The 23,814-nt window shown below is 41.0% G+C and overlaps 2 protein-coding genes across 15 annotated transcripts in view; one reads left to right on the top strand and one right to left on the bottom strand.

Moving 5' to 3' along the window:
* Positions 1-12,990, top strand: part of LOC126561606 (glutamate-gated chloride channel) — a 90,943-nt gene extending 77,953 nt beyond the window's left edge. For 9 of the 14 annotated variants that reach the window (XM_050217859.1, XM_050217853.1, XM_050217861.1 and 6 more), the window contains 4 exons: positions 3,401-3,451; positions 6,453-6,785; positions 12,507-12,617; positions 12,783-12,990. In XM_050217859.1, coding sequence (XP_050073816.1) covers positions 3,401-3,451; positions 6,453-6,785; positions 12,507-12,617; positions 12,783-12,929 — 642 coding nt within the window. In that variant the 3' untranslated portion in view covers positions 12,930-12,990. The remainder of the gene's footprint in view (positions 1-3,400; positions 3,452-6,452; positions 6,786-12,506; positions 12,618-12,782) is intronic. The other 5 variants (XM_050217865.1, XM_050217862.1, XM_050217864.1 and 2 more) reach the window with 3 other exon arrangements.
* Positions 1-23,814, bottom strand: part of LOC126563470 (acireductone dioxygenase) — a 568,562-nt gene that overhangs the window by 401,601 nt on the left and 143,147 nt on the right. The gene's annotated exons all lie outside the window — the stretch shown is intronic.

The raw sequence follows: 23,814 nt of genomic DNA, 5'->3' as shown, positions 1-23,814 counted from the left end.
GCAAGAGTGTGGGACAATCCCAACGTTCCCGTTTTACTTCTCGCACCCACGAACTCAGAAAGCGAAGGGAATGACCTCGACAGGAAAGCCCATCATCTTCACTGCAGCTTGGAATGGGATTTCCGCTTTTCGATCAAACCATTCAAACGTATTGGTCACATATCGGAACTTGCGGTTCGTGAGATGCAGTTCATGTCGAGCTGTAGACAGAACGAAGAGAGCTGGTAAATGATCCATGTGGCTGACCACATTTCCGATCAGTTTTCCTTCCTTGGTCAAAATCGATTATGAGTTGACTTGAACTATCCAAAGAAGGAAGGAAAAATGACCTGTTTTTTGCTGCATTATGTTGAAACAATATTATTAAATAATTGAGGACCTTTTTAATGGCTAAACATACACAAAAAGCTGTGAAGAGATTCTGCATATCAAACAGTTACAAACAATTTTCGCCACACTTAATTTTATTTTTTTCAATAGCCCTGATCGGACTATAAACGAGCGATTCATTGTCGATTTTCCGCAGAAAAACACCTTTTTCGTGGAATAGCTCGGTGGGAGGTGAAGAGATCGGCTTGGAGTTTTCCACAAAAAGATGAGCGACTCAAAGACGCTTCGATGTACGAAATGCTCCGATCTTTCGAAACTGAGCGAGTTATCGCCGATTTTTCACGGGCTAATGTGGTCCCAGAAACTCCCGGCAAAATCCGCTTGCATTGCGCTTCCTTTGGAAAACCTGCGCTAACTTGCTCATTTTTGGTCCGGTGGAGACGTTCCCCATACCGTTGAATTTCCACAGATCCATTATTCCGCCGCTGGTTGAGTACTGCTCACCGTGATTTTGTCTTTCAACTGTTTTGTGCAACATTTCAACGATGCTGCCAATCCAAACATGTACCAATACAAAGCTTTCACAGCAAACAACATCTATTACTATATCGTGCTTTACTATCACCATCACGCGCATATATCCCCTGTCACACTGTGGTTTCGCTTGCTGGGTCGATATTTATTATGTTTTATTGATGTCAGCTTCACAGCAGCACGGTGCCATAAGCTTTTGTCCATCGGGTCGCACATCGAGGTCGGTTTCTAGTACGGGAGCTATCAACATTCTCCGTCCGTCGCCTTTGGCACTATTAAACATCATTCTTGCCCTCATGTCGACCTCTCCTATTCTCTTGGCCTCTTCCTCCTCTTCCTCCACCTTCGAAAAGCCAATAAACTTCCTCCGTGACGAGCAAGAAGAGAAAATCATTCATGCAACTCCAAAGGCAACCCGCGGTCACAAACGACGGTTCGAGCAAATGAAGCACCAAAAGCACACAAAGGTATTGGCACCGGTTGTAAAAAGCTGACAAGCACCGTGCAACAAATCTGCACCAAACAACGTTCATTTCTGTTGCTGCTGCTTAGGGACGGTGGGGCAGTGAGGTGAACCGACTCTTTGCCCATCCAACATCCCGCTATGGGAAAGAACTCACAGCTTTTCCCCAAACTTCTGCGTCATTCTTATCAATTTCCTTCCCTTTTTTTACCGATGTTTTCCCACCAGGTGTAATCAAGCTTTTGTGCACAACTTTTCGATGCTTTTGTTGCTTGAGCAGCTTGGGAGTGTAACCGTTACACCGAAGGGTGTTTCGTAGTTATGGAACAGGTGAAAAATAAACGATCGATAGAAGACGTCGTCGTTCAATACAGATAGCACCAACCCCACGGCAAACAAAAGCCAATCAAAACAAGCGCGAACAGGTCGCCTTTTTCTTTTTTTTGGGGTGTTTTTGGTGCAGGTGAAGGTTTTTCTGGGGGTTGAAATTGCAAGCAAAGCTTGTCCCTACCCGAAAGGGTGTGTTTGTACAATATTCGTAAACAAATCGTTAAATATGCTAAATCGCAAAAGCAATCCTGAGTGGAGCTAGATGTAACCTGTTTTGTTTCGTTTGTGTTATGAAAGAAATTTCATTCCTTTTCTCGCTCACAGCGCCCGTGATTGATACGTCGGGAGTAGCATTTGCAGCATAGAAGTGCATGATGCACGATATGCGGTTTTTCTAGTGATATTTGCATATTTGTGCAGCATATTGCACCTGTTGTGAGCGTGACTGGTGTTTTATTGTTTACCCCAACAAAGAGTGATTTAAATCACTTTAATCATGGAAAATAATATTCAAGCACGCTTCAAACTGGCTTTGTTAATGGTTATGCCAGAATGATTGATTGGAAATACATGCAAATACATGCAAATACATGCTCGTTGGAAATTACATGCATACAAATCTGAGAAATAGAGTGATTCTTATATTTCCTTTGAATTTTTATAAGGCTTTTGAACAGTATAAGAAGCACTTCGCTGAAACAAATAATAACGGGAGTATTTAAAAAAAAACAGTTTGAATGATATATTCCAAATCCTACTCGAAAAACGTTCTGTGAAAAGCAATTAATTTTATTTAATCATTCTACTGCCACTTTAACGTTTTTAACGAAATTTTCTATATAGTGATAGCTAAAATAATTCAGTTTTAAAACTAAATAAAAATCATCAATAAATTCTCCCAAGCCCGTTTTGAACCACAAGCCTTTTTAGCGATCTTGTTGTAATCTATCGAATTATACATTTTATTTATAATGGATCCATAGTTCCATTTAAGCCATTTTTCGTACCTGATAGTTTGGGTTTATTTTCTATTCCTCTTTACTTCTTAATACAACAAAAAAACTCACCGCGCTTTAATCCCAAACGCTTATTCTTTCCTCGTTGCTTTACCTTATTCGCTTTCTTTTCTCACTTTTCCTGCGCTTCATTGTTGCTTTTTTACATTGTGTTTTGAATTAACACGTCACAGGCAACTTAATAAAATGATCTTTATTTAAACACCTCTGTTTTCCTTACACTGCTAGAGCAACTGTACACAGTTTCTAGCTTCAGAACGATTTACATCGTTAGCATAATACAGTATAATACACACAAACATTTTAAAACGCTCCCTACTGCTAGCAGCAAGCAAATCTTATCAGAACAATTCGTTCTTACTAGATGAAGTAATGTTCGATTGACTTGAAAAAATTTTGTGTTAAACAAGATATGATAAATCAAATCTTCTAAAAAATCTTCTGCTAGCTTACATTATCATTACAATTCTAGTTCCTGACCTGAGTAGCAAACAATCCAACCATTATTCTATTAAAAACTGTTTTTTGTTTGGTTTTTCCTCTTCTTGTTGGTTCTTTGAGTTTTATTTATTATTCTCCTTTTTCCAAAACTCAGTCACTTCCTTACCTCTCACAACGAAAAAAAAAATCAAAACCTCATTAGACAATTCTAGCGGCGAGCATTGTTGTACGTGTATTGTGTATTGTTTTTTTAGTATCAACCAATTTGTGTAATGTCATTTTCCAGCGTCTTCCAGCTGTCCTAAGCAGGATCGGAATAATTCTCGCTAGTCCCCTGGTAAGCTATCTTATTTATTCAACCATCAAACTACTTAAAACCAAACCCCAACACCCCCCTTCAATTTAATCGAAACCTATTGCCTTCCCATGCCTCCGAAAACCCCACAGACCCCCAACGCAAAGATCATCCCCAACCCAGTTTACCCACTACTACTGACCAGAAACAGGGCTCAACATACCAATCCTTCATACAGTAGTTGTTATTGTTTCTGCTTTCGGTTTTCATTCATCCACCCTCCTCCCCTGCTCTTGAACTTTTCCTTCCTCCGAACGTATCAGCTAGCTGCAAACCTACGCTCTAGGGCCTTTACAATACCGCGGATAGACCCTGTACCAGTGTATCTGTAGTAGTAGCCCTTACGGCCCTGCCTAGCGCCCTAACCACATCTGGTAGCTCTTGATTGTCTGCGCTGAGCTGAGCTGAGTCTTGCTATTGCTGCCTGCTGATTGCTGATGGTGCTGATAGAGCGTCCCATCTACGGCTAAACTCTCTCTCTCTCTCTCTTCCCCATCTTCCTTGTTTTCTCCCCGATCCGTCCTCGTGTGCAGCCTTTATACTTGTTTGATTTGATGGATATACCGTTCTGTTCTTGCTGAATGCAGGGAAATGTTCTAATGCTATCTACGGCTCCAATGTTTGATTTTATAACCTCTTGATTTTGCTTCTACTTATGTTCGTTTTAAAAAAGGAGAAAATTCTGCTCCAAAACAAAGTAACAACGTTATTCTTCAAATAAAAAAATATTTCCAACCAAAAGAATAGCAGGAACGAATTCTCGTACCATGGAGAATCCATTTTTAAATTAATATCATCGCTTAGTTTTCTTTTCCTTCCCATCGCTTTTCTAAGAGTTATTTCATTGAACTCATTACATTGGAACGAGGCTTAAAATTTAAGCGATTTTTCGCCCGAATCGCACCCATCTTCTAAATTTTCAACTCCATTATATTACTCATTTGGCAAGTACTTACTCTTCTCATTTCTTTCTTCTTATTCTTCTTCTTCTTTCTCTTTCTTCTCCTTCTCTTCCGCTGTCTGCCACATTACTAAACGTCATTTAACGTTAATAACCAATCGTACTATTGGTCGATTGCATAAAAAAATACAACTCTAAATCTTTTGTATACTAAAATCAAATGATGAAAAACAAAACCTCTTTCAAATGGCATGTTTTAACTGATTGGTTAATGCACCAAATTAAACATAAAACGATGAGTCTTGTATTCATCCCTTTTCTTAAATCATAACAATCAAAAACCAAACACAAACATCCCTTCGTTCAATTATTATGCTCTCCGTGTCTCGCACATGCCACGTGCTCCAATTTCTTGATGCCCAGTCCTCGAGACTTTTCCCGGTAATATAAAACAAAAACAAGTCAAACTGCTTCTCTCTCTATAGAAATTCGATAGTGTTTCACTTTGTTTGTTTCCTTCCGTTACACTAGTTTTGGTAAATTTTAAAAGCGTCGCGTTTGAGTTAGCTGTAATTGTCACCATCACACACATACGCCTATACGCCATCGCTGCTACTATGCTTTCACTATACTATTTCCTTTTCGCCTCATCTTTTCGTTGCTCTCTCTCTCTTACTCTCGCTCTCGTTCTCTCTATTTCTTGTTGGACCCATGTCGTTTGTTTGGTTGTTGGGTTTTGTTTGTGTTCTTCGTTGACGCTTGTCAGTATTTCGTTTGTTCGTTGGCCCTTCCATAGTTAGTGTTACGTTTGGCCTACAGTAGTATTATTAGTAGAATTGCAGCTGATTGTCTAGTTCATTGTCCCTATTTCTTGTGTAAGTTTTAAGCGCGATCGGTGCTAACATGAGTTTAGTATTTAAGAGTTTGTAAATAACGAATGTAACAGAGTTGTTTAAATGTCAATTATCTGTCCAAAACCAACGTACTAACATCTTAAATTTTACTAACTTATATAGCGATGAGATAAATTTCTACAGAACACTGTTTTTAAGCAATGTTTCATTGACATAATCACATATCGTAAGTAAGAATTGACGTTCTAAGTTAAACTATTGATGCTCAACTTACTAGTTATCATAAACTCATCTTGATTTTTACATGAACTCATTGTGTATATAATCTCTTGGACTAACAAAAAATAAGATGGAAGATTAAATTTGGAGCGTGTTTAACCGAACATAACTTAATAATACTAAATTATAGAAATTATAACCAAAATTCGTAATAAACGGCGGAGGTTAGTAAAATTTTGAGTTCTGTTTGGTATTTGGCTGTTAATTGAACGTGAGATGCTTACTTTCAACCGGTAACGGTTAGGCTCTTGAAACAGTTTGAACTTTTCAACATTATGTTCTGTTGAATATTATGGCTTTAATCGTAGAAAATAAGTGGAAATGTTTGCAGCGCTGGAACTAGCTTTATCTGTACAATGTAGATGAATGATGTTGTATAGCTATATCAAATACTTTCAAGCACATTCGCATTTTGTTTTCAATTTTTAATACCAAACCATTACATACTAAAGATTTTAAAATACACACAAGACATTTCATAAAGAAACATTCAAATTATGATGCAACATATTGATATTTCTTCCCAAACAAGTATCATTCTTAATTATTTTCTTTCGATATTATACAACTCATTACTTATCTTACACGATCATTAACACATGGAAATTAAACCGAGGGATGATAAAGCTCAAACTAAAACTATTTTTTCCTTCCTGGGGACTTTGTGAAACAAAGTTTGCTACTCATTTGCTCGTTTACATATGGAATCATTTGTCCGCAGTATCGAACATCAATTCCATCTAACGTCCAACAAATAACAATGCTGCATTATTCGATCCTTCATTGCAATGCTCGGCATCTTTCAACCAAGCTAGGTCCGTCGGTATTCCGCTGGCTCGTGTGCAATACTAACGATGCCTCTCGCCAAACTAACCGTAACCCGCGTTACCTAAAGTCGAAACTGAAGTTTTAACTCCCGTAAACTCGAAACATTGTCTAAACCGAGCAGGAAACAATTGACCGCGAGTTTCACACCGCCATTGCCGCGGAGAAGACAACTCCCGGCACAGCCACTGCCGGCCCGGCCTCCGCTGCTACCGCCGCTACCACCGGTCGCCTAGCGCCTACGCAACCGCATCGCAATGTACAGCCAACAGCCACAGCAGCAGCAGCACCCGCAACAACCGCAGCCGCTTCTGGCCCAGCCGGTCAAGCCAGTGTGCTGCTGTGCGAGGAAGGACTTTCCACCGCGGACGGGTCATCCACCGAGCCCGGTCTAACCCGCCGACGTCCCACGGTCGAGACGAAGCTTAACGAGGCCGGGCTGATGGAAACGAGCTTTGTAAGTTGAACGGTTTTTGCCTGCGCGAATCGAACCCGCGTACCGGAACTCGCGTATCGGCCCAACCGGGATTGTGGGCTAACAAATCGATCTGTTTGTTCCTCTTTTTTTTTCGTCTGTGTTGGTGTGTTCTTGTTCGTGTGCTTTGTGTGACTAACTGGAACGATTTTTTATGCTAATCCGTTTATGTTGCGGTGCGATGCCAGCTGCCGCAAGGTTAGCGCGTTATAGCTGATGAAAAATTCATAGCACAAATGGTACTACAATCGTGTTTTGGGAAAACTCACTCACCACATCACTAACCAACCTGATAGTCACTTACAGTGAAAAAGGAATCCATTTGAACCAGTACTGACTGGAGCAGTGAACGGATTATTTCTACATTAGTGCCATTTCGATCAATCGATTGCATGGTCAGCGATGTGCAAAACCAGCGCAGTATTAACTTTGCATTATGCATAGAAATTTGGTTTTTTAATCGTATTTGGGGTGAAGACATCAACAAAGTTGCATGCCAAACTTGTACATGAATTTTTGATTGCCTAAGCCACTTTGAAGCACAGAATTTGCTTACAAGTCGTAACATGAAAATCGTTCGATGAACGACAATCAAAAATATTCTCAATTATTCCTAATCCGAATGAAGGCTCCTGATACTTCAATGGATCAATCAGTATTCTCTTAACTACATTCTTCATTCTAGATTTATGTTGTCCATATCAAATCGATACAGAAAATCATCGAAATTCATCCGCATCTTTCTCAAATATTCAATGCAAGCATTCCTTGATTACAAAATTCCTAACGTGCGCTTCCCAGTAGTATCCACTACAGTTCGATACTGTTCGGTTTTGCTGTTACAGCTGTACAACAGCATCGCTACCCGGAACCAACCCAGAACATGGATAAAATTTGCATCTATCTACAGTGCATCAGATCACTGCAATTGCAATTATCTTTAGCATTTCTATTGCCAGGCGACGTAGGTAGATCGACGTAAATGCAATCGAGCTCTATCTCTCTCCTACTCTCGCGCTCTCTCTGGGTACATTGCACCATGTGACCTTCAATTCCACAAAGCGCACAACAAAACAGACAAAATGCAACAGCCCACACAGCTTAAATCAAGCCTCAGCATACGAGTGTTGCCATTCTACATGATGCGCCTGCCAGCAGGACACTCGCGACCCTCATAATATCTAAACCAAGCGATCCCCTCGCCTCCCGCCCCCGGGGGTCAGGGGTTTATTTGCCAGTTGCCAGTCATCGTGGTTTTCTGTTTGTCGACGATACTGCTGTCGACGGACTGCTCGTCGAACCTTTCCAATCAACACGGGTAAAATTATCGGCCAGGCGGCAAAATGGTGCTACAATCTCGGAAGTACTCTGTTCTGTTCAACTTGCAAATGATGCCCATACAAATCTACCCCATGTTTGCGTGTTTGTGTGCATGTGGGTGGCCGTGTTGTGCTCATCCCTGGTTTATGTCTCGTACTCGCATGTGCGCTTGGCCGGAAGCCAAACCACACAAACATTCAACGAGCCTTTAGAAAATATGATCGGTTCGGAAGTTGATTATGGAATTCTCGGAGCTTGGAGGGTTGCCCATTGTTTCTGCTCCTATTGTCAACTAGTTCGGATACAGGGTTCGGTGTTCCTCTGGGAGAGGATAAGGAGGATCAGGTGATGAAATTACAATACAGTCAAATCTAACCTATCTTGTCATTTTGCTTTAGTTTCGTTTTTTTCCGCCCAACACTCATGGAAACGATTTTCAACCGACAAACAATCGTTCATCATCTTTATAGATGCCACCCCTGGTTGTTTGGGGTAGGTTTTGGCAGGCTTTTTTTTCTCTCTCTCTCTCTCTCTCTCTCTCTCCACGGCTGGTAGCTGTAAATTCTTCTCTGCCAACACAGCAAACGACATTTTGCACAAAACTTTGATGATTACCAGTCACCGGAAACATTGCGAGGCAAGAACGCACCGCGTTAGAACCTCTCGAGGGTACGTAAGTTTTACGGCGGTGACAAGGTTAGGGAACTACGTTTGGGCACATTAATCATATCCCTGGAACCGTGCGAAAGATGGAAGGATTTTACTGCTGTTTGAAGTTACATTCTTAAAGCACAATCAAATCAAAATATTACTCCGAGAGGTGGGTCGTTCGATTGTGCAAAACACAAAATCTATAACAAACCTGGAAATGGTTAAAATACTTTACAGTAGCGGCTTTTCGGTCGTCGAACAATACATTGAAAATAGTGGTTGAAAAATTAAATTCCCTTTTTTTTTCATTTAAATATTGAACTGTTTGAACGTTCTTGAAAACTTAATAAAACACAATGGAGGCGCCTGGTGCGTACTAATGATTTCTTAACACTACCAACAAAAAACACAAAAATATAAATAACACTACACCAGTTCTACAAAGCTGAACAAACAAAAGAAGCTAACTAACAGCAACAAATGTACATATTTGCTTGTATTTTACCGTACCGGAACGAATTCAAACCAAACTCGCTTCTAATGTGTGCTTTTTTTTGACATTTTTGCGCAAGCTTTTCGGAAGCCTGGTCTTACCGACCAGAATATGTGGAACAAAAAAACAACCCCCAACCTCCTCCTCCTTTCCTTTTAAATTTTTTTTTTCGTCCTAATCAGTCAACACGTCGTCGGGAACCGCTTTCCAACCATGCTCACTCGTACTGCTCTAGAAAGCACACCGGGGCACAATTCGGTGGCTCCGCTGTACGGGCGTTTGGTTGATGGATAGTTAGCTAATTGCATTGCTGTAAATGAGTCGTTCGTTCTGACGCTGGTCGCAAATCGACTTACGGAGCGTGCGAAGAACGCGTAACCAAATCATGCTCCTTGCTTTTCCTTCTGTTCCATTCCATTTTCCCATCCATCGCTCCCGTCTTTGTTCCCAATATGTTTGTTGTGTTTTTTTTTTCACTTTCACACACTCGCGTCTCTCTCCCCAGCAGTCGTTATCAATTCCATGCGCACATACTACTACCACTACTACTACTTCTACTCATAATCTCGCTAGATAGAAGAGCATTCTGCACAATCACTTTACTGCTATTAGAACAGTCATATAGCAATGCGGCGAGGATACATTACAGTGAAAGAACGCTAGAACTGAATGTTGTACTTATATGCGCCTAAATGTATACAATAGCGAGACACTTTCGAACAAGAACGATTGTGCTTCCGTTGGCGTTGGTTCACCTTTGCTGAGACAAGGATTGATTAAATTATGTTCCCTTGTAGTTTTTCTTCCCAAATGCAACATGGTGAGTTATTGCCAAGAAAAATAAAAAATGTATCCTCGCCCTAGATGCACCCCCAGCCAAACAGCTGTTAAACGTCGCCTTTAACATCCCTTTATCTAGCGTTCTGCCTGTCTCTGTCGTCGGCTGCCAGCAAGTGGAAGCGTGTGTAATAATTAGTTTCATGTTTTATTCTCTTCCCGTACCGTACTAACCATCCGCTCGACGTGTATGTGTATGCGCCTGTCTTTGAATGTGTGTGTGTGTATATACCCCCGTTTCCCCCATAATCAACTCCATTGTGGCTAACACGTTTTTTTGGCTGGCGTTAAAATTTGAAACCAAAAAAAACCCACACCCGACCCATACACACTTCCTTTCTTAACCCCTTAAATACTCGGGCTCAACATGGTCAACACGGACGGTTTTTTTGGGAAAACTAACCTGAACAATCACACACACACACACACCTGCACACCTCTACCATCGCCATAAAACTGCTCCAATCATTCCTGCTCTAATGCTTCGTGGAAATGCTTTTCACCTAACGTAGCCGGTAAGTGTGTCCTGTTATCCACCCGAAACGAATCCCTACTAAGAGCTTAACGGAATAGGATTAAAGACTTCACACATACACCCACCAGGACAAGCACACTAAATGACAACGACTCCAACGGGCTTCAGATTCCGATAAAGGCAAACCGGGAACGTACGAGCCGAGAACGAAGCATTAAGATAACATTCCCCGTTCCATCTTGGACGGGTAGTTCAAGTGTCTCATTCACAGCGCTATGCATGTTGCTAGCATAATTGAAATACCGTCAACCGGTATGAATGATTACCGCTCTTTTTGTCTGCCGGGGGTAAAGCTAACAGCTCTCGAATCGGGTGCTGGTGTTGGTAATTTTATATTCAATGTACCACTCGGGTGCATTGTATTATCACCCCTTCAGGGAGTGGGGGATTAACCCTACCCTCATGGTGTCCTCACGGCATGGCAATCAGGAGGATGACAACTTTAGCATGCCACTAGAATATGTAATTTATCGGAAAGGGACGGTTTTCCTTCATCCGGGGCGAACACTCTTCTTGGCGTCTCGGTAGTGTTAAGTGGATGAACTTTTAAAGGCAACGCCGGTTAATGAAAACACCTTCGGGAGCCGTCTGGGCGTATGGGTTAAAAGTAGCTTTAAATGTAAGCTGTACAAGAATTTAAGTTTGATTTTTAATTCAACCGCTAAACCTTGTTTAGATAAATTATAAACTATAAAATGGGAGAAAAAACAAAAAACATAACAAAATAAATTTAACTTGTAAGTTAGTAACCACCAAAAACATTAAGACTGTACAAAGAACTTAAATTAGTTGTGTGAATAACTTTCATAACAACACACTACTCAACACACGCTTATATCCTTAGGCTGGTTACTGTTCTCTGTTTTTGTTTGTGTATTTTGTAAATTTTGCGTTTCTTTAAGCTTTTGGTTTGCAAAATCAACTAGTTATTCAAAATTTAAATAGAACCTAGCCGCACCCTATACTCCATGAATGTACTCCGTGCACGTCACTTTGAATATGTGTCCCTACTAGCGATCTCCAGTCACCTGTTCTATCTCTCACTCTCTGTCTCTGTCTCTGTCCCTCTATTTCTCTCCGAGAAATTCTGTTCTCTGTGCCTGTATCTAGAGAAAAAAAGAAGTCTTAGAAGCAAGGGAAACTAGTTCCTTAAACACTGCTGCTTCTAGATACACACCCTTCTTTCTTGACCAGTTGTTGTGTTGTGTTGCCATCTGTTTGATACTGAAAACTCACTAGGATATTCCTTCTAGAACTGCTTCCAGCGTGCAAAAGCTTGTTCGATGCACAAGCATTATTAGTGTCTAGGCAATTTGTGGTGTGTCCCCTTGAGATTCGAGGCACAGAGTTGATGTGATCGTACTGTGCGTGTTGTGAGCAGACCGAGCCCTGTGACACGTGTTTTTTTTCTGCAAACTTTTCTCTCTTCCTAACGCTATCTTGTGTATCCATCGTCTGTGTCTGCGAGTGCATTTGTTTGTGTGCGTTTCGTTGATCGTTTGCGCGCCCTATCCCGTTACCAGTACGCACGATCACACCCACCAATTTCATTCGAAAGCATAATCTTCCATCCAACCCCCTCAACCCGAAACGCAGAATCCACCCCAAAACAGAGAATATAGTGGTTGTGATTTGATTCTATTTAAATAATTCTTCTTATTTTTTTTGCGTTTCACTTTGGTTTTCCTAATCCTTTTGGTTTTGAGTTTATTGAGTGCTTAGGTTGTGAACTTAATTTTACCGCCTAACGTCAGCAACTTAACAACTCCAAGTGAACGAGTTTGACTTTATGCTAGCTTTTTTTTTATGCGCTGCAAGTTTTGTCCAATTGCTCCATAAACTCCACTAATGGTGCTCCCTTTGACAGGGTGTCAAGAAGCGGGAATCCGGCGGACCGAACGAGATCGTCGCGTGTACCAGCTGTGCGGGCGGCACGAGCCCCTGCACACACTCGGCAAACAATGGCTGTGCAACAGAGGTAAGTGATCGTAATATGATTCAATACCTTTATGATGGATGCAGGGGAGAATGTGCTAGAATATTGAATACATTTGGGCCTTCCATCCATTAAAGTAATTCGTTTTCTTGTTTCTCCCCAACATCTACACACACATACACACACTCACTGAACACACTCCCACAGACGTGCTTCGTGCAAGTGCGCAAAAAGGAGCCGCCGCATCCGATACGCGTCGCGAAAACGATCGACGTGATCGCGCGCATCACCTTCCCATCGGCGTACGCGGTGTTTTTGATATTTTTCTTCATTCACTACAAAGGATTCTCCTAGAATACGATCCAAAAGTCACTCATCCACAAGATCTACACCAACAACCTGCTGTAACGGAGGGTTTTCCCGGCGACAGAGGGTGCGGCCGTTTGTTCCACGCGTGGTTTGTTGGCACGCAGAGTATGTGCGATGGTGATGAAGGGTCCGACTGCACGGTCCTACCAGTTATGACGAGTTAATGCAAAAACTATATGAAATCACCCATACATACAATTCACCTACTCCCCCCGGGGGAGGGGAGTGCATCTATGCTAGCACGAGCCGAGCTGCACAGGAGTTTAGGAACGCAGCTGACACCGAACCGTGTGTTCCTAACGGATGCCTCAGATCACATCAATGCTGTACGCCATTAAGTCACCGATTCGGTCATCCCGTCGTTTTATGTACCGTTTACCGTTTACATATTTCACCGGGAGGACAAAGTCCTCCTCCCAGAAACATTACCACTAACTTGGTTAGCTTCAAAAGCATCTCGTAACACAAATACACGCAAAACACCCGCAAACAAAAGGCCATGAATAGTAATCAAACGTAAATGGCTAAATCAAACCAACAGATACTGCCTTTCTTTCATAACAAACCACGATAAGCACACCGCAAGCAGGTGGGAAACCGATTCGATTTCGATTGATTTGTGATACAAGGGAAAAGTTGCAGTGTGCGAACGCGCTATTAAATTACGTAGTAACAACAGCAACAAAGAAGCCGACAAAAAGGGTAAACACAAATGTACAACACATCAGAAAACCTTCATCTCTAGCCCTCATTATTGCAGGATACAACTGTTTCAAGACAGAAAAAAGTACATTAAACCGACAGAGAAGATAGCAACGAGGCACTAGCTTGCGATTACTTTTCAGCCAACGTTGAATAATAGTGAACGGATAGTTGCCTGTCGATAACGATACTATTTTGTGCAGAAAGAAAAATAGCAAATAGCGCCAGTCAGTTTAATCTTACACAAGCACAAATGCAATACCAATGAAGAAGAAAAATTAAACGGAGTAATAGCTCATCTGAGAGTAGACAGTTTCGGTGCAAACCCAAACACCATCATTTAACTAAATCATCTATTTCTTTCAAGAAAGGAGAAAGTAAGCAGTTGATAGCGGATATGCTGAAAAGAAGCAAAGCTGTAAAATTAGACAAAATAAATGCCAATAGCAATATCACGAGAACAGCAAACAAAAAAAAACCCCACAAACACACAAAACAAAAAAGCTAACAAACATCCTCAAAACACATAAAAATGCACACACAGAATCTCACTAATAAGTAGGGTAATTAGAATAATTATCGAAAAACGGGCGAAATGTTTCATGCAAGTTGATGCGTAGCAGGTGAAGCGCCTGGAAGGAGGAGATGAAATATTAGGCTAGGTTAGGGAGTATGATATTAACTAGAAAGCCATTTTCAATGCCATCACAATATTTTCACTATATTTTCCAACTCAACACTAAGCGGGCAGACGTGTACGACGACACGTGTAATGTAATGTACCAAAGTTCCTTGCGACACAAAAACGAAAGCTAATGACCAACCAAACAAACAAAACAATTTCACACACACACAAATGACACTATTACACGCTATTCGAAACATTTAATATTCCTTGCGAATGGTGCGAACCCTTAGGACGATCATAGTACGACCACACAAGCTAAAATATTTGATAAATCATCCTTGCCCATATCAATGGTTGATTCGGTAGTGGTCTGTGGCTATTCTGTGATCTTGTTGATTAGTGCGAAGAGCAAGCAATTACTTGTATTATTTTGTTTACTGCACAAACACAGACACACACACACACACACACACACGTGCAAGACCAAAGTAAAAGAAATAGGAATAGGATCGCTCTTTCAAAAACACGCAAACTTCTTCTACAAAGCTTTTATGCCACAAACCAAAAAACCACGATCAAACCCCGGATCGTCGCCCCAAATGTCGGCCCCAATAATGTCAATGCTAGCACTAATAGTGGGGGGGGGGGGGTTCTCACGGGTTCGCAAATTTTGCCTTCGATAAATGCCGGACATTCGGACCAAACCGTTAGTTTAAGTCGCCGCTTCCATCACGCAATAATAAGCATTAGATAGCACCACTAGGGATTGCTTTTTGGCCTTTCGTTGCAAACGTTACATTAATCCAAAACTCCCCGGAAAACGATCACCTTTTGGCCTTAACGTGTGTAGTGGTAGCAAATTTGCCACGCGTGCTTTTTTTTATTTCTTTTTACCATCACATTACTCGTGGTGGATGAAGTTTTCGATGTTATTGCTCTGGTAGGTTAGTGTGAAAAGAGTATTTCCTTTTTTCTTTTGCTGTTTTCAATTTTTACAAAGGAATGTTTCGCTTGTTCTGGATGTGAAACTGTTTTTTTTTAGCTTACTTGCCTTACTGCACCTATCAAATCACTCACACGACTCGGTAGGCAACATTAAATGGAGGCGAGGAACAAACATGGATCGGTAAGTCTGAATTCGGTAGCAATTGTTGGGTTGAGCCGTTAAGTTGGGCAGGATAGGAAGAGGGGAAAGTAAAACGCTCAACCGTAAACCTATTACTTCTATTATTTCCAGCCTCAGTAGGATAAAAATTATTGCAAAACCCCATACAAAAACATGCTAAAAGCACACACACACACACACACACTTACAGACAGCCTACACTAACAACAACTCATTCCTATTACAAGAGAGGAAAGTAAATCAAAAGAAGAAGGAAAGATGAAAGAGCGAAAAGCTACCAAACCGAGAAAACGCTAATACTATATTGTAATGTAAAACTCTAAACTAAAACGCTGAAACCAAGTGCTTATTTTGCATCATTTGACATATCAAACGTAGTGAATGCGGACGCCAGAGATAATGCTAGTGAAATTGGTAACAAAAGAAAAAAAACAAAGAGTAAAATGAAAAGAAAAATGTTTAAAACATCGGAATCGAGAGAAGGTATAAAAAATAGCTAACCAATAGAGGAAGAAAATCGGTAAGAGAGAAGAACAAACAGAAAGAGGAAAGTATAGAAAGGAAACATAACAAGAAACAACTACTGAACGCCACTCTAAAACAATCTATCGCTTGAATGCCTTTCAAACTATTGTAATAACTCATACCTAAAGTGGTTAAGCGTGTTTTTCCCTTTTTTTATATGTTCCCAGAAGCAGATAAGCGATCAAGTAGCTCCCATCATGATCACAATGAGAGATTCATTTCAAAAACACACTGCTCAACGAGTAAAGTTCATTATTTTCTCACTGCTAGTTATCTCACGCAGTGAACTACGCTAGTGAACGTAACTATTCTAAACTAATTCTAAACACACACTTTCACGCCTAGTTTTAGTAGCAAAACGAAATGGTGTTACTACACCACTACTACTGAGCAGTTGAGAGCTGGTAAATCGTGAGGTGTTGCTGTAAATTATGTTAGAAACATCACCACATTTACTACATCCAACATCAACTACTTTCCATGAACGAGCAAAGCCGAGAAAACCAAAAAGACATTAACGAATAATAATGCTTATACTTAAACAAAAAGCATAAATTGTTAGTTCAGTAAAGACAACAAACAACAACAAAAAAAACCACACACACACACAGACAAACACCGACACACTCGAAACCATTTAAAACAATTACTGTACGTATGTAAAAAAAAGTATTTAATGCAAAGAGTTAGAGCTGCGAATTAATATGCCGCCATCCACATCCACGGCTCGTAACGGATGCGGATGCGTGAGAGTGTGTATTTTGTAAAGTTTATCATAAGTATTTAACACTCCTACTTACACACAAACACACAGCCACACACAGCCACACACACGTTGCACATATTGACAAGGAAAAAAAGGCGTTGCAAGACCTTTCTCTTTTACCTTTTCTTTGAACACTAATTAAAAGCTTCCTTAAAAGCAACGAGTTTGCTTTTTGGGTATTTATTTTTTTTTCGCCTTCCTTACTTTCCATTCATAGCTTCTAAAAGTAAAATGTCTTATTTAAACTATGACTAATAATTTTAATTTCATACAACCTTATTTGTCATCTTTTTATTCTCTTCTTTCGATTGCGGATTCGCTTATCTTTTGAAAATGCTCACAAAAAGCTCGCAACAGTACACCATTAGACATAAAAACCAAACACACATACACTTTCAATCGAGAACAAAAAAAAACAAACAAACAACCTCCCATGAAAACCATCTGTACAAGCATACACGGTTTAAATAATGAATATAATAAAACGAAAAAAAAAAACAAAACAGCTCAGCTAAGATTGTGATTTACCAAAGACGTTTGACGCCCCAAAGGAAGGATGTAGCGAGTAATAATAATTCGTGTAGCATGCGGCAGCGGGGCGAAACAAATTGTGCAAAATCGAACAAACAAAAAACAGGGGCAGACAGAGACACACACACAAACACCGAAAACAAAGACATTTGCCCGGCTAGTGAGTGTAGCGACACTTGCTGCAACTGAAAAGCAATTGGATGTTGGTTTAGCAAACCACCAGCCAGCCTCAGCCTCATGCCATGAAATAGATAAATTAATTTGATGCAGTTAAATGCGTAATAGAAGAAAAAAAAGGGAAAGCTGCGCGCTAATACATTTAAATACAATTCGGGCAAAAATTGAAGAACTAACTAGAGAACACAACAAACAAAAAAGAAAGTAACACTAAAATGATAGATTGAAAGTAATGGAGTAAAAAAAAGCTCTAAAATGCAGCAGATAGTTTACAAATAGGAAATTATTGTTTTTAAATCAACAAAGTTCGAAAGTTTGTTTAAGACAATTAGATAAATCCGGAGGTCTGCTTTTGTCATGCTTAAATGCAAGGGCTGATGCTTAAAAAACCAAGCAACTGGATAGCAAAATTACCTATAAAGTGAAGAGTTTTTTTAAAACTTTTCTCCTTTTTTATGTTCGTTAAATTTGTTCTAAAAAGCTACTTCAATGCAAAAGAAAAAGCACAAATGATTAAAACACATTAAGCAAACAGCAGCAGCAGCAGGCAGCAAAATATTCAGCAAAGCAATTCAGGGTAAGGAAGAGGTTTTATACGAAATTGAAATGCAACAGTCCAGTTCACAATAGAATGGCGTAAATGGGGTTTTTCGGTAACAGCAACAAAAAAAAAGAGAGCAAACAAACGAGAAAAGTAAACGCATTACTATCACTTGTACATTAGTAAAAGGTAAACCGAAACGCTCAAGCTGTTTGTAACAGTGATAGCAAGAGGAAGTTGTTAATAGTAGTAGTGGTAGTGTGCCGGTCGATCGAATAAGCGCAAAATGAAAACGAAACTAAATAAGCAAATCAACTCACAAACGCATGTAGCCGAGAACCTGCGCGTGCGTAGAATGCATCTTTAACCGTAGGAATGCCATACATTTCCAACACTCCAACGACTTCACAATTCACAATTAACATAAACAAACACTCACACACAATACATGAAAATAAAAATCGATTTTGCTAATTTAAATGCACCCGATTTTGCTGGCCAAAAAACGAATCAAATGCGCCATCTTTATAGCAGGGAAGCGTTACTTTCCCTGCTTATCTGGAGAGGCTGTAAGAATCAATTAGAGAGAGGAAAAAAAACGTAAGAAATTCACCTCTGGATATACAGATACATACAAACAACATACAGCACAACACAACACACAATGAAAATGTACTAACCAACAAAAAAAAAAACTAACGTTCGAACAATATGGGTAATAAATAAGTGTGCGTAGATGTGTGCGACGCCGTATGCAAGCGCGCATCGTTTAAACGCTCGAGAGCAACTATAGTGTGGGCGAGTAGGGGGAGAGGGGGTGTTTTTTTTTCAATAAAGGGGGAGACCAATAAAGGGGAGCTTTAGAGTTTGCAACAAATTTGCTATGTGGCTAAACGAGCCGGAAGGTAAGCTAATGTATATGGAGAGAAGAAAACAAACCAAACAAACCAGGCTTTGTAGACAAAAGTAAAGCAACCAAACAAAACAAAAATACAAAAATAATACAACAAAAGTACAGATAGTGAAAATGTGCTAAAGAAAGGACAAACAAAGCAACAACAATAACGCATGGCAAGTGTAGGGAAACGGAAACGAAAACACGCGAAAACTATGGCAAAAGATTCAATGCTAAGCTGCTAACACAAAGCACGTACACAGAAGGAATAGAATGGAAGGAAACTTAAATTGAAAATTGAAAGAAAAAGCAAGAAGGAAAGAGATCAGCAAAAACAAACTTCACACTAGAACAGAAACTTATTTTGTAAGCGCTGAAAAATCGTTAGTCGCTCTTGCTGAACAAAGGAAAAAGTCACAAAAATAAACTCACAACAAAAAAAAAAAAGAAAACTTTGCAAATCATAGCAAGGCCACACGAAAAGAGATGTAAAGAAACAAATCGCAAGCTAAATGGGGTACACACACTAGAAAAAATAAACCTCTAGTCAGGTAATTAGAAAAGAAAAACCAAACCAAGCCGTCAAATCCTACTTACAAGCGCCACGTGCTATGATTTTTTTATACATAAAATATATATATATACACCTATATATATATACATATACATACCTATATCATAGTGTAATTACCTGTTCCAATTACCCTATTAAGACCGGCCGTGGTTTAGCTGAGAAAGTTCAGCCAAGCCTCCTTAAAGAAAACCGAGCGTAACGAGAAGGCTTTCGTCTGCACAGTTAGTTAAGCCTCTCCACAAAGGACTAGGGCGTGGAAATTTAGCAAAATCACACCACAAGTGTGCACGTAATCAAACACAACAAACAGAACAGAACACAACCAATTTTGCTCTCGTGTATACAACGGCTCACTAAGTTGTAGGTAATTTATTCTCGTACTCCCATAAACAACCGGAATTTTATTCAAATAAGCTTTTCTTTTTCTAATGTACGATACGATATATTTCCCAGTTTTGTTTTTCTATATTTCATACACCTTCTATTATGTGCTTTTCGACTACCTTTTTATCGCTTTTGTACCGTTTAGCCCTTCTTTCCTTCTTGAACCGTGATAAAACCACTTACACGTATTTACAAAGCATAATAAAATTAAAACAAAAATCCTCCCCGCGTAACGTAACGAGGCAAAGCAGAGCAAACTCCAAAACCGACCGACGGTGTAGCACGGGGGAAACAAAAACAGCAACAGAAACAGTTACCACACAATCAGTTTTCACTCGTCCGCAGCTGAACTGTTGATTATTTGATAAGTTTTAGCAGCTTATCAACACTTTGTACTGCAACTTTTACTACAATTGATCGAAACACGAGGCGAAACAAAGGCAGCGTTCAGGTGGTTCAAGAAAAAGTCCTAAAGCAACTACAACAAACAAACAAACAAAAAGATGTTAAAGATAGCAATTAAGTGCGCGCTGTTGCTGTGAGTGAGAGAGCGACATGCCGGTAAGCATGATATCGATAGCAATTGCCACTGCAGTTACAAACTTACTACAAAGCGAAACAACAAACAAAAATTACCAAAAACAAACAAAAAAAACACAAACGTAGTAGCACTAAGCCGATGCAAAGCAAAGCAAAGCGCATAAGCAAAGCAAACACGCTTTACAGAGGTGCGCTATACAGATAAAAATATGGCGAAAACATTTCACAGGAGAATGGAAACAGAAAGAGTTCTAGTGAAAATAAAACATTTAATGTTTTATGCGAAAACTGAAACTAAAAAGAGGAAGAGAGGTAGAGAAAGCAAGAGAGAGAGAGAGACAGACGAGAAGAAATGTAGAGAAACGAAGAAATAAGCAAAGTAAAGGAAAGAAAGAAATGAGGAAACGAAAATTATATATATATATATACACACAAAATATACATATACATAAACGTATATATATATATGTACGACGACGAGGTAAAACAAAAGCAAACAGGAAAAGAGGCAAACGCAGCAAAGGAAAAGTTGAGGATAAAATGTAAGGCAAAAAAATGCAAACAAAAACCAAAAAACGGGAAGTGGAATGCCCAACATGTTGTACGTCACGTTATGTTTTTAATTTTATGATCCTAAATAAACGATTTTTTGATTGAAATAATAAAAAACAAAAAAAAAAACATCCCCTGTGTAAGTGTTTGGCGATTCCTTGTGTGTAGTTTGGTAAGTAAACTTCCTCCTACGTAATGTGTCGTGTATTCTCAGCTTTCCCGAACCGGCATCCAACCTACAAGAGTGTAGCTGTGCCTTGAAAGACTTGGCTGAATGTGGATTAAGGAGGGGATAGGGTTGAGGTGTTCCACAGAAAGATGTGCGGCCTCAAGACGCATCCAACGGTATGCTGGACGTCAGGAACGGACCAAGAATGAGCGAGTTATCGCCGATTTGCCAGTGTTTTCCTCAATAACTGGGCGAGGGGATGGAGGGATCGGGTCGGGGTGTTCGGCAAAAGATGCGCGGCCTCAAGACGCATCCAGCGGTATGCTGGACGCCAGGGTCGGACCAAGAATGAGCGAGTTATCGCCGATTTTCCAGTGTTTTCCTCAATAACTGGGCGAGGGGATGGATGGATCGGGTTCGGGTGTTCGGCAAAAAGGTGCGCGGCCTCAAGACGCATCCAACGGTATGCTGGACGCCAGGGTCGGACCAAGAATGAGCGAGTTATCGCCGATTTTCCATGGGAATGTTTTGGTTTTTCCGCAATAACTGGGCGGGGAGCGAAGGGGTCGGGTCGGGGTGTTCAGCAAAAAGGTGCGCGGCCTCAAGACGCATCCAACGGTATGCTGGACAACAGGATCGGACCAAGAGTGAGCGAGTTATCGCCGATTTTCCATGGGAATGTTTTGGTTTTTCCGCAATAACTGGGCGGGGAGCGAAGGGGTCGGGTCGGGGTGTTCAGCAAAAAGGTGCGCGGCTTCAAAACGCATCTTACGGTATGCCTGATGCCAGGATCGGACCAAGAGTGAGCGAGTTATCGCCGATTTTCCACGGGAATGCTGCTGGCCGAATTTCCCGGGAATTGCTGGAAAATCCTCCTTAGTCCCCTTCAATAATAAAAATCAGGTTTTGGAGCTTTTTAAAACATATTTCAAGAAAGAAACAAAATTAAGGATGAAAATCTTAAAATGTGGAAAACACTCTTAAATTGCGCGGAAAAATATTTGTCGTGACGGAAGGAAAATAATTTTCTGACCACTTTTCAAATTTCCATTTGCTACCTTCTCGAATTCATGCTCTCCTGTTACTCCTGGTCAAATTTTGCCGCATCGAAATCCACAAAAAATCTGGCACAAAAATCCGGCCAGGAGCGACTGATAGTAACAGGAGAACATGACTTCGAGTAGGTAGCTCGGGCCGGCCAAAAAATTCCAAATCCAAATTTAAAATCCAAAATGAGTTTTAAAATCCCGTGGCAAAATTTAAAGTTGAATTCCAAACTTAAAATTTCCAACTCAAATTTAACTTGGATTTCGAAAATTAAAACTGGATTTGGAATTTTTCGGCCGGCCCGAGCTACCTACTCGAAGTCATGTTCTCCTGTTACTATCAGTCGCTCCTGGCCGGATTTTTGTGCCAGATTTTTGTGGATTTCGATGCGGCAAAATTTGACCAGGAGTAACAGGAGAGCATGAATTCGAGAAGGTAGCAAATGGAAATTTGAAAAGTGGTCAGAAAATTATTTTCCTTCCGTCATGACAAATATTTTTCCGCGCAATTTAAGAGTGTTTTCCCCATTTTAAGATTTTCATCCTCAATTTTGTTTCTTTCTTGAAATATGTTTTAAAAAGCTCCAAAACCTGATTTTTTATTATTGAAGGGGACTAAGGAGGATTTTCCAGCAATTCCCGGGAAAATCGGCCAGCAGCATTCCCGTGGAAAATCGGCGATAACTCGCTCATTCTTGGTCCGACCCTAGCGTCCAGCATACCGTTGGATGCGTCTTGAGGCCGCGCATCTTTTTGCTGAACACCCCGACCCGATCCCTCCATCCCCTCGCCCAGTTATTGAGGAAAGCACTGGAAAATCGGTCCTAACTCGCTCATTCTTGGTCCGTTCCTGGCGTCAGGCATACCGTTGAATGCGTCTTGAGGCCGCGCACCTTTTTGCCGAACACCCGAACCCGATCCATCCATCCCCTCGCCCAGTTATTGAGGAAAACACTGGAAAATCGGCGATAACTCGCTCATTCTTGGTCCGACCCTGGCGTCCAGCATACCGTTGGAAGCGTCTTGAGGCCGCGCACCTTTTTGCTCAACACCCCGACCCGACCCCTTCGCTCCCCGCCCAGTTATTGCGGAAAAACCAAAACATTCCCATGGAAAATCGGCGATAACTCGCTCATTCTTGGTCCGACCCTGGCGTCCAGCATACCGTTGGAAGCGTCTTGAGGCCGCGCACCTTTTTGCTGAACACCCCGACCCGACCCCTTCGCTCCCCGCCCAGTTATTGCGGAAAAACCAAAACATTCCCATGGAAAATCGGCGATAACTCGCTCATTCTTGGTCCGACCCTGGCGTCCAGCATACCGTTGGAAGCGTATTGAGGCCGCGCACCTTTTTGCTGAACACCCCGACCCGACCCCTTCGCTCCCCGCCCAGTTATTGCGGAAAAACCAAAACATTCCCATGGAAAATCGGCGATAACTCGCTCATTCTTGGTCCGACCCTGGCGTCCAGCATACCGTTGGATGCGTCTTGAGGCCGCGCATCTTTTTGCTGAACACCCCGACCCGATCCCTCCATCCCCTCGCCCAGTTATTGAGGAAAGCACTAGAAAATCGGCCCTAACTCGCTCATTCTTGGTCCGTTCCTGGCGTCAGGCATACCGTTGAATGCGTCTTGAGGCCGCGCACCTTTTTGCCGAACACCCGAACCCGATCCATCCATCCCCTCGCCCAGTTATTGAGGAAAACACTGGAAA

The sequence above is a fragment of the Anopheles maculipalpis genome, chromosome 3RL, assembly GCF_943734695.1.
Source record: "Anopheles maculipalpis chromosome 3RL, idAnoMacuDA_375_x, whole genome shotgun sequence".
Lineage (NCBI taxonomy): Eukaryota > Metazoa > Arthropoda > Insecta > Diptera > Culicidae > Anopheles > Anopheles maculipalpis.
The sequence above is the reverse complement of the archived record's forward strand: the minus strand, read 5'-3'. Positions and strand labels throughout refer to the sequence as shown.